At 42.6% G+C, this 12034-nt stretch overlaps 1 protein-coding gene across 1 annotated transcript in view; it reads right to left on the bottom strand.

Annotated features, from left to right (window-relative positions):
• The window catches only part of WASHC5 (WASH complex subunit 5), a 33964-nt gene that overhangs the window by 15315 nt on the left and 6615 nt on the right, over positions 1-12034 (bottom strand). The window contains exons 6-14 of the mRNA XM_015825186.1: positions 11439-11566; positions 10176-10305; positions 7967-8079; positions 7696-7862; positions 5822-5897; positions 5210-5320; positions 3420-3560; positions 2618-2698; positions 1270-1371 (exon numbers count right to left, since the gene is read on the bottom strand). Of these exons, the coding sequence (XP_015680672.1) occupies positions 1270-1371; positions 2618-2698; positions 3420-3560; positions 5210-5320; positions 5822-5897; positions 7696-7862; positions 7967-8079; positions 10176-10305; positions 11439-11566 (1049 nt within the window). The remainder of the gene's footprint in view (positions 1-1269; positions 1372-2617; positions 2699-3419; positions 3561-5209; positions 5321-5821; positions 5898-7695; positions 7863-7966; positions 8080-10175; positions 10306-11438; positions 11567-12034) is intronic.

The raw sequence follows: 12034 nt of genomic DNA, 5'->3' as shown, positions 1-12034 counted from the left end.
ACTGTTGTAGCATCCCCACAGCCACGTTATCAAAATTTAAGTACTTGGGCAGTCTGCATGTATTTACCACGGTTGCAGTGTCCCAGGATCACGTGATCACCATTCGCAACCTTCCCAGCTGGCTTCCGACCAGCAGAGTCAATGTGGAAAGCCAAATTCGTTCGACAAATGCATGATTCACTTAACAACTGCAGTGATTTGATTAACAAGCGTGACAGACAAGGTTGTAAATCGGGCATTACTTACTTAACAACCGCCATGCCCAGCAACGGAAATTTGGTCTCAACTGTGGTTGTAAATTGAGGACTACTGGTGGATTCCAGAATGTCCTCTTTCCTGGAACCTTCTCCCTCTCTCCCTTCCAAGGAGAAACAATTTCACCATTACAAGATGGAGGGAAGGAAAAGCTGCTCAGCTGCTCTGCCTCCAAGTATTTTTAAAATGTATTTGCAAACTGGAACACCCCTGGTTCCGCCACCTGTTTCAAGAGTTGCCCATAAATCTGAAAGAGAATGTGAGACTGTGTAATGGGTGAAACCTCTCTTTCGTGAAGCCATAGGGCAGATCTGTCAAACACAAGGCCCGGGGGCCGGATGCGACCTGCAAAGTGGTTTCATGTGGCCCGCGAAGCCATCCTGGAAACAGTGAGGGAACGGCCCCCGCTGCCTTGGCCCTGGCCAATGTACAATTTTGTGGTGGCCATCTATGCTGAAACACATTCAGTCTTAGCTCCACAAGGCCGCCTGGAAACAGCGAGGAACCAGCCCCTGCCACATCAGCCCCATCCCCTAGGTGCATGCTGGGGAGGTGTCACCCTTTGTGAGGAATGAAGAAATGCACCATCGCCTGGAAGTGGCCAGCAAATGGCCCTTGCCTACTTCACATATGTGGCTTGATGGGCTCTGCCCCGGTCCCACCCCCTTCTGCCAGAGACCCTCAGATCTGTCCCACTCCTGCCCAGGCCCCCACAGGCACCCTTGACGCGAACGATGTAGAACTGGCCACGGCCACCCAGTAGGCCACACCCACTCCATCCATGCCCACTCAGTAGACCGCACCCACCCGGCCTCCTGAGGGCAACCGCAATGCTGATCTGGCCCTCAATGAAATTGAGTTTGACACCCCTACCGTAGGGAGATGACTTGAAGCATTTAATTTCTAAAAGGGGAAGAAGGATGAGAATTTGACTGTAACTGTTGGTACGATAACAAAGAACTGGGCTAAATGAATGTAGGCAAACAGAAAAAAGGGGGAAAGATCCCCTGATACCTTAGCTCTAGGGTTGAAGGTGAGCCCTCGGTGTAGGGCAAAAGCCACTCGTTTGACCAGCTCCTTTCTAATTCCATCTTCAAGCAACTGCTTTGGGTCAACCTAGAAAACCCGCAGAAGAGAGAAATGATAACGTGCCCATACTGACATGCCTCCGTCTGAGCCTGAATCTGCGGAGGAAAATGAACTGGAATGGGACCCTATGGAGGTGGTTTCAGAGGAAAGTGGGGAAGGGCAGGCTGAGGCAGGCCAGGGCCCTTCAGGATTGGAGCAGGAGGAACAGGAGTTCAGGCGATGAGCCAGGGCCACCCCCACCTGATCCTAGAGCACGGAGAGTGGAGAGAAGGAGGGAATAACACAGGCAGGCTCAATTACTTGGGAGGAGAGCGTCCCACTCCTCTCCACAAGGAACACCTGGAGATTGAGATTTAAGGAGACCATTGTGGGGAGGGGCATTTGTCGGGAACAAACGCTGATTCCTTGGAGTGTTGTGTATTGCTGCTGATCTGTGACTTCTGTTTGGAAACCTGGAATCTTTTGACTATCGGATTGTATTTCAGATTCTCTCTTTTGAAAACTGCTCAGGCCAGCTAGGATTCAAACAGACTCGTTAAAGTTTATGTTTTCTTCCTTGTTATCTCCATGGCCTTGAGTACTTTCTTATGCTAATCAGACTGCATTTGAACCTACTTTCAGCCACAGTCGGCTGAAGGGATGTGTGTGTGTGTTCTGTTGTTGGAGGCTTGCCAGCAAACGTGGGAGCATTTGGGGAAAATTTGGGGCAATAAAAGAACTGTTTGAATTGCCAGCTGACTGCATTGCCTCTGTGCTGTGCCCTGGGTCATGACACATACTTTCTCTTCATGTGCCTTTCTGTTTGTTGGATACGTGTCTCCTACTCTCTATTATGCTATGGCTGAACTGAACTGTTTTATCTTGAGGAAGATAAGATAGTCTCCAAGAGAGGAAACTTTCGCAGAACACCTACATGCTCAGTATTCTGGCACTAGATGTCCTTTGGGCTTGTTTTTCATCCTACTATGGTGATCACGGAGGACTAAGGAGACATCCTTGAAGATGATTATGTAGAAGCTATAACCACAGGGACTAGACCAGGCAGTCACCAGGAATCAACACTGATTTGAAGAAACACATACGTGCACATAAACAGCCCTTGAAGAAATGTTGGAAAATGGCCTTCAAAATGCTATTTTTGTTCCTCTGGGTGAAGTTACTGTATCATTTTCGCATACCTTTTGGACCCCACTTATTCCAAAATTCATGAAATCTATCTTGGGGAATCAACAGGTTTCTAGATTTTTCTGTCCACTGCAATGGGAAATGTTACCTTGATGATGCCAACCAATGTTGTTTTCATCATCAGGATGCCTTCCGTGAAAATGGAGATGGCGTGCGTAAGCTTAGCAACCTTTGAGAAAGAAAGGAGAGGTTGGTAATTAGAAGGCACCTCCAGAGCATTGGGGAGCTGAAAAGAACATAATTGATAAGGAAGCTCTTTTCTTCTTTTACCACATGGACTTCTTTCTCCTTAACTTCATGTTTTAAATGACATACCCAACTGTCACTTCCTTATGACAGGAGGAGCAGAAATAAGCTACTTCCACTTTTTGTGATAAATATTCATCCCTTATTACGGATGATTTGCTATCATAATCTATAGAGCAGTGGTGGTGAACCTATGGCACGGGTGCCAGAGACGGCACTCACAGCCCTCTCTGTGGGCATGCGCACCTTCGCCCCAGTCCTAGGCCTTCAGCTGGGTTTTATAAAACCTTTTTGCTTTAGGCCTCCGCCGCCGTGTGCAAAAAAAAAAAAGTTAAATCAGTCAATTTCAATTTCACGCGGGAAAAAAAAAAATCTTGCAAAGTTGGAATGGACTGAACATTTTAGTCCCACCCAGTCTGCCATTACCACTGCAGCCACGCCCAGCCAATGGGCCATGCCCAGCCAATGGGCCACATCCATCCAGCACTTGATGATGCATAAGTGGGTTTTGGGTTGCAGTTTGGGCACTGTCTCTAAAAGGTTCGCCATCATTGCTATACAGAGTCTCTATCATCCAGGAATATGACTTCATACCAATTCCAGAAGTGCACCTAATCTCTCTAACACTGTAAACTTTGAAGCACCTCATAGCGTGGTCCAAGTTGAGCATAATCTCGCAGCTTGTCCTTGTCCAAGCGAGTTGGCACCTCAATGATATCATGAGTCTGCAGTTTTATAATCTTCAGGAGAGAAGTGAACATGCTTTCTGGAATGATCTGTAAAACCTTTTCTCCCAAAAGGCAAAAATACAAAATGCAAAAATATTGATTAGCGATTGAAAAGTAATAGTTCCTTTAAGGCAGTGGTTCTCAACCTTTTTAATGCCGTGACCCCAACCGGTCGTAAGTTGAGGACTAAACCGGCCGTAAGTCGAGGACTACCCAACCGGTTGTAAGTCAAGGACTTTCCCTGCCCGGGAGCGCCGCGCATGCGTGGTTCCGCCCCCTGCACCGGCCGAGGCGTAGCTGGCAAGCGGCAGAGACGAAGCAGGCCGACCACCAGCTGGCCCAGCCCAAGGGAAGTAAGGCACCCGCCGGAAAAGGGAAAAAAATGGCGGACAAAAAAAATGGCGGACAGCCTTGCTTGGCGACCCCCATGAAATGGTCGATCGACCCCAAATGGGGTCCCGACCCACAGATTGAGAACCACTGCTTTAAGGGGTACAATACCCCTCTAGTTTTTAGCATAATAGAACAATACCCATTGAACTCCAATGAAGAGAGACCTGAATTAGCGAAAGTTATTTTTTGTTATCCCCAAGTAAAGCCCTTTTCAACTATTATTTGGGGGAGGGCAGGTCATAAATCCCTTTATTCAGTGTGGTTATAATTTCAAACGGTTGCTGAACAAATGGTCATTAAGCAAGAACTACTTGTATACCAAACTAACTTTCTAGCCACATAGATAGGTGTGATCTAAGCCAACAGGAACAATATGTTCTTTAGCTCAACACAAAGCACCTGAGGGCAGGACAAGAAGCAACGGATGGAAACTAATCAAGGAGAGAAGCAACCTAGAACTAAGGAGAAACTTCCTGACAGTTAGAACAATTAACCAGTGGAACAACCTGCCTCCAGAAACGGTGAATGCTCCAACACTGGAAGTTTTTAAGAAGAGACTGGACAGCCATTTGTCCGAAATGGTATAGGCCAGGGTTACCTGCCTGAGCAGGGGGTTGGACTTGATGACCTCCAAGGTCCCTTCCAACATCATCATCATCATCATTATTATTATTATTATTACTACTACTACTATTATTACTACTACTACTACTATTATTACTATTACTATTACTATTATTTAGAATTTGGTGAATATGTTTGCTACCTTCCCTTTCTTTCTTATATTTCTTTCTCCGCTAAATTCAATTTTTTTATCTAGAGATGAACTTTCACTGATTTAAATAGAGAACATTTTCATTATAAATGTCATCATGTTTAAGGCTGCGTGATTATACAACTACTATTAATCTAATCTAACAAACTCTTAGATGGTTGTTCAGTTCTTTATTACTGGATTTAGGTAGGAAGATCCAAATCACTTTCCTTTCTGGCTTCTGGGGTTGGGCAAAGGAGACTATCTTTGGTTCAAAGATCTAGAAAGTTCTTGGCTACAGTGGCCAAGAGGTTCAGCTTGAATTGTGATAGTCCACTGCAGCGTTTCTCAAAATCAGCAATTTTTAAGATGTGTGGACTTTTTAATTTCCAGAATTTCTCAGTCAGAATATGGCATTATGGGAGCTGAAGTCAGCACATCTTCAGCTGGTTGAGAAACACTGGTCTATTGTAAAGTTCTTCCAGAGGGGAACTCTTGAAAAACGGCTTTCCCAGTTTGTAACAAGGGAAAAAATATCTCCAAAAATGATCTTGCTCACCTTCCTTACATAGGATACCAGTTCTCCAGAATAATACTGTGATACACTGAGAAGATCAGGACTGTTTGCTTGATTGATGCGAAGAAGTGGCATGTCAAGAGCTGAAGCCAGCTGGAAGCAAGTGAGATAGAGACATCAATAAAGTTCCCAGATATGCTTTAGGTTATAATATGGTTTCTATTGATAGTGGCTTAATGCAAGGAGCGAATCTAGCTACTGTGGCTTGTAAATCATGGTTTGTGGCTTAGTCTACTGTACAAACTCAGCCAATTATTTAACAAGCTGTGACTAAGCAAAAGTTGTCTTTGGTGTGTAAATTGAGCCTCAGATTTCAACGCCTGAGAGTGAAAGTCATTAGAATTACTATGTAAGTAAAAAGTATTCTGAGTAAAGTAAATCCTTAATTATTTTTGAAAAGCCTAATTCCATTCTGGAAAGAATCCAGAATAAAATGGATCAGTTTTATGGTCTTGGAAATCCAATTTGTCAACTTGGGACAAAGGATTTCAAGAGAGGCAACAAATAGGTGTCCCCCTCAAGCCCCCCCCCATAAAGGATTCCTAATCCGACCTCCCAAAAGCTGGACTGTTGCTAATGTACTAACCAACTCACCTTTAAAAAGGTGGCCCGGAGTTTGGTTACCATAGATGGGCTGACTCTTATACTTTCCTGCATGATAGAGGTGAAACTGGAAAAAGGGTGCGGGAAGATAAATAAAGCCATGACAGAAATAAAAGCTGAAATCAATATTTGGGCTAAAACAGACTTAACATGTTTAAGATTTAAATGTAAATAACAACAAAATAGAACCGTTCATATAAATGCAGAAACAAATATGAAAAATTGTAAACTAGACCGGTACATGATATGATTCTGCATATATTATTATACTTCTTATTGTGGTCTTCACTCCCCTTAAAAATGGTGGGGCGCTTGGCCTCCTGGAAAGTTCTTTGTCCTTTTTTTAAAGCCTTGTTCGTGTGAAGACTGTCAACCAAACAAGGCAGCTACATTTACAATCAAATAGATCTGAATTTCTCCATTAGAAAGGGATCTCGGAGTCCTAGTGGACAATCACTTAAATATGAGCCAACAGTGTGCTGCACCTGACAAAAAAGCCAACACAATGCTAGGCTGCATTAACAGAGGGATAGAATCAAGATCACGTGAAGTATTAATACCACTTTACAATGCCTTGGTAAGGCCACACTTGGAATACTGCATCCAGTTTTGGTCACCACGATGTAAAAAAGATGTTGAGACTCTAGAAAGAGTACAGAGAAGAGCAACAAAGATGATTAGGGGACTGGAGGCAAAAACATATAAGGAAGGGTTGCTGGAATTGGGTATGTCTTGTTTAATGAAGAGAAGGACGAGGGGGACATGATAGCAGTCTTCCACTATCTCAGGGGCTGCCACAAAGAAGAGGGAGTCAAGCTATTCTCCAAAGCGCCTGAAGGCAGGACAAGAAGCAAAGGATGGAAACTAATCAAGGACAGAAGCAACCTAGAACTAAGGAGAAATTTCCTGACAGTTAGAACAATTAACCAGTGGAACAACCTGCCTGCAGAAGCGGTGAATGCTCCAATATTGGAAGTTTTTAAGAAGAAACTGGACAGCCATTTGTCCGAAATGGTATAGGGTTACCTGCCTGAGCAGGGGGTTGGACTTCCACCTTTTTTAAATAATAATAATAATAATAATAATAATAATAATAATAATAATAATAATAATAATAATAATAATAATAATAATAATAATAATTATTATTATTATTATTATTATTATTATTATTATTAAAACAACCACCTTATGGGGCAAGCAAGTTTAGAATCCGCTCCCTAAAGTGATCAGAAAACAAAGAGCTAAGATAGGAATTCTACAATTCCTGTAGAGGAATTGTAGCTCTACAGTAGAACACATGCTGTTCATGTAGAATGCACTGTAGGTAGTCCTCAATTTACCACGAGTTGCTTACAACCCACCTGGGGGGCTACTTAGGACCCAGATTTAACATTTCAATGGTCACCTCCATCCCTGCAGTCACGTGACTAAACCTTGGGCGTTTGGCATCCAAGCTGCATTGATAGCTGCTTGCAGTGTCTCACAGTCATTTGATTGCATTTTACAAGGGTTTTGCTGAATTTATTTCCTGTTTTCAGCAAAACCACCTCATAAACACTGGTTCGCTTTGCAAGTGTGGCAACTGCTTTACTATGAGTGTCTAGACTTACAACTGTGATGGGCAGGCTCCACTATGATCATAAGTGGAGGACCATCTGTACTCTTAATCTACATAGCAGTATTTTCCATCCCTTAATTGACAAATTATAAGAATCAGAAGAGGTTCCAACTCTCAAGATTCATTATTTAGATATGATTGCTTCTACAATAGGACATCAAACACGCTACTTCGTTTGGGGAAGCCAGCCTACTCAGCTAATAAGTCCTGGTAAGAAGAATTCAGAATGTCTTTGGAGTCATACCTGTCAATGAGCTGCCAAGCGTAGGAAAGGTCCCCTACTATCTGCATGGTGATTAAAACCTCTTCTTTAATGTTGATGGTTCGGATCATTTGATGCAGAAACTTGCGAGAGTCTGCGAGAAACTGGCAAACTTGCAGATTGGACTCCAGTTGGTGAAATTCCTGGACCTGCGTTAAACAATTGAATGCAGCTCATTCACTGGGGAGATTTTAAATCGTTATTATTCCACCAAGAAAACAAGAAAATGTTTAGACAAGGGCTCCATCCTTACCTCTTCCAAAGCTTGAATTAACTGCACTGTTTTCCTGCCTGCTGCAGTGGAGTCGTTGTAGTTCAGAGACATGATTTGTTTGGAGATTTCTCTAAACCAGGCTTGCAGATTTTCTGTCCAAGCAGGAAAAGGAATAAAAGAGATCACCTTGTTGTGGCAGATCTGTCAATGCCTCTGAAATCCCCTAAACCCATGGTGGTGAACCTATGGCAGGGCTTTTCAACCTTTTCATCCATTGTACCACTTTTAGGATATGGCAATATCCGAGTACCACCAGTTGCCTAGCAAGGTGTCAAAAACTTGATGACCCCCCCAAAAAAGACAGCCGAACAAGACACCTGCCTGCCCACCCGGCGGCGCTCTTCCTCCTGTCCGAGGTTTTCATTGTTGTGAGCATTTCTGTTGAGGATTGGCAGTGGGGGTGGGGTGGGGGGGTGTTTGGTTTTTATTCCCCCCCGTCTGCTGGGTGGTTGCAGCAGGTTTTGGTCACTTCACATGACCCTGGGACACTGTGACCGTCATAAATATGAATCAGTTGCCAAGCATCTGAATGTAAATCACAAGACCCTGGAGATGCTGCAACATTCCAGCTGATCGGCGCTTCTTCTGGGCTCAGCAAAACTGCCAGGATCAGTGCTGCTTTCCAGCTGACTGGTGCTTCTTCAGGGCTCAGCAGAAGCACCAGGATCAGCGCCGAGCTCCAGCTGGAGCCTGGCACTGATCCTGGCACTTCCACTGAGCCCTGACAGTCCCGAAGAAGCGTCGATCAGCTGGAAAGTGGCACTGATCCTGGCGCTTCTGCTGAGCCCTGACAGCCCTGCAGCTCCAGCCATCTCTCGCTCAGACTTGTGCGGTGCTGCCACTGGTTCAGCTCATTCCCCTCCCCCACTACTTTTCTAGGATGGTCGCGTACCACCTGCCAGGTGCCAATGTACCACAGGTGCTACCCGTACCACTGGTTGAAAAGCCCTGACCTATGGCACGCGTGCCACAGGTGGCATGCAGAGCTCTCTCTGTGGCGTGTGCGCCGTCACCCCAGTCCTAAGCCTTCAGCTGGGTTTTATAAAACCTTTTCGCTTTAGGCCTCCGCCACCGTGTGCAAAAAAAAAAAAAAAAGGTTCAATCAATTTCAACTTCTCGCGGGAAAAGAAAAAGTTCTCGCAAATTTGGAATTGATTGATTGAACTTTTTAGTCCCACCCAGTCTGTCGTTACCACTGCAGCCACGCCCACCCAATGGGCCACACCCACCCAATGGGGCACACCTACCCGGCACCCGACGATATATAAGTGGGTTTTGGGTTGCAGTTTGGGCACTCGGTCTCTAAAAGATTTGCCATCACTGCCCTAAACTCTCTGTCTACAAATGTTGTGTTTCCAAATATTGACTAAAATAGGAAAAATACTTAAGAATTAGATGATCGTTTTCTTCCATTTGCAAAAATACTAATCTTTATGTGCCACTGCAATGCAAGACTTAGAAGCCTAACTTGTGGGGGGGGAGGGGGGAAAACAGAGCCAGAATACTGGCCTCTTTTAGCTTTGAGAAACAAGATGTTATTTCTGCATGTGACTCTGGCTTCCCCCATTCCCTTTGCTTGTGAGACGCCAGCTGCAAAAGTCACAAAGGGCCCCAGGATGCTGAAACTGTCATGTCATGTTTCCATCTTGCTGTTGGAAATTCTTAATTTATTAAATACGCACTTGCCACGAAAGGATTCAACTTGCAATATTTCAACAGAAGTGGCTAGAGAATATAGGTCCTAATAGCAAGTTTCACATCTACCCAATCAATAACGAACACAGTCCATCATTTCCCTTTATTTATTCATTGAAGAAGTTCAGCCCTCCATTTTTTCCCCTCTTAAAAAGAGCCAACAGCATGAAGACAATGACCACATCTGCTGAAAACTAAAAGCAAACACACACACACACACACACACACACAAGAAACGGTGGCGAAGCCAGACTGGTGGACCTATGGTAAAATAATATCTTTTAATCTTGGTGATCCTATTTTCAAGCCTAAGGGAGAGCTAAAATCAGAAGGACGTGTCTGCTGTTGGTTTACATATTTACAATTGGAAGAAAGATTTAAATTAGACAAAGAGTTGCGGGTTTGACTTTGTTAAAAATGAACTGGAAATTCATTACTCTTCACGCTAAAAGTTTTTAACAAGATTGCAACTTGTTTTTCGGTTTCAGCCTACCGTTTTTCTCCACTCTGGTTAATGGTTTCACTCCTGAAAAGACATCTGCCAATTCAGCCATTCTTTCTGATCCTTCTGTCTTGTAGCTCTCCCACTTCGTTTGCTTTTCGGACAACATTTGTTTGAACATCTAGTAGAAAGACAGACGTTTCTCAGATATTTATTAAATTTAAATGCCACCCATCTTACTATCCAGAGCTAGATTAAAAGACAAGTGGCCAAAACCCAAAACTGTTAATGATACACTTAAAGGGTCAGTGAATCGTTGCAAATCCTGTTCAAATCACTAGTTCAAATCCTGTTCAAATCCTGTTCAAATCCTGTTCAAATCAAAGTCAGCTAGCTGAGTTGAGTCTATAACTAAAAATATCTGATTAGGAAGAAGAGGTATATGTCAGAATATTGATCAAATAAACTTAAAAGCACTCTATTCGATTAACCATACATTAAAAATAGACATTAGATAAATAAATATATTTTGTTAACTTTGTTTTTAACTATGCTTTTATAGGCAGACCACACCTAACACCGAAACAACTGTTGCTAAGTGACCGGATTGTTAAACGAGTCATGACTAATTTTGCAACCTTTTTTGGGCCACACCTGTTAGATGAATTGCCCCAGTTGTTAAAGTGAATCACAGATCACTAATGCTTCCCCCATTCACTAAAATGACCCCAGGATGCTGAAATTGTTGTAACATATGCTGGTTGCCAAGCACCCAAATTTTGTTTCATGTGACCATGGGGACATTACAACAGTTGTTGGTGCAAGAACCGGTCATAAGTCACCTTATTCAGTCGCTAAATGGATGGTTGCAAGGTGGGGACTACCTCTATATGGTTTTATGGTTTTATTTGTAAAATGCCCAGAGTCATGCAAATATAATGGGCAGTTTAGAAATGAGATAGATAGATAGATAGATAGATAGATAGACAGACAGACAGACATAGCATCAATAATACATTTTTCAAAGATTCTCCAAGAAAATAAGAAAGGATCAGGCCATCTTTAAAAAAAACATTTTTTTAATGAAGTTCTCCTTCAAGCATTTTAGAGAAAACAAACTCCAGAAGCTGTTTCTCTGGGTTCTTGCAATGAGACATCTATGGCCCAGGAGAACAATGATCACGACACTCAAAAAAAAAAAAAGCCAAATCTGAGTTTTCAGCTGTTCTTATTTTGGGGTGACCCACAGCTTCTTGTGAACTGTGACACACACTCTCTCCCGCCTCAGAAAGGAGCCCCCAGGTTTTTATTTACCTCTTTCAAAATGAATTCAAACTGGGCTGTATCCAGGAGGAGCTGGAAAAGGATCCTGGGCTTGAATCTGGAGTCAGTGAGAACTTGGTCTTTTATCTGGCGGAGGCGCTTGTTATTTGGATCATAAGCTGGGGAGGGAAGGAAAAAGAGGGCACTTTTTTTTTTACAGAGGTAGCAAATTATTTAAAATCATTATTATAACGAACTTGCATCAAGATATTTAATAGCTGGAACAGTAAAGAGTATAATAATAATAATAATAATAATAATAATAATAATAATAAATAATAATAATAATAATAATAATAAATAATAAATAATAAATAATAATAATAATAATAATAATAATAATAATAATAATAATAATAATAATAATAATAATAATAATAATAATAATAATTCAAACAGACAAGCACCTGCAACATAACACCCCAGACTTAACAATTGTCGATAAGAAAGACAAAAAAGTCTGGATAGTGGACGTGGCAGTGCCTGGAGACAGCAGAATAGACGAGAAAGAACTGGAGAAGATAACAAAATACAGAGACCTACAAATAGAAATAGAAAGACTGTGGCAAAAGCAAGCAAAAGTAGTA

The sequence above is a fragment of the Protobothrops mucrosquamatus genome, unplaced genomic scaffold, assembly GCF_001527695.2.
Source record: "Protobothrops mucrosquamatus isolate PMUCROS unplaced genomic scaffold, P.Mucros_1.0 scaffold2536, whole genome shotgun sequence".
NCBI lineage: Eukaryota > Metazoa > Chordata > Lepidosauria > Squamata > Viperidae > Protobothrops > Protobothrops mucrosquamatus.
The sequence above is the reverse complement of the archived record's forward strand: the minus strand, read 5'-3'. Positions and strand labels throughout refer to the sequence as shown.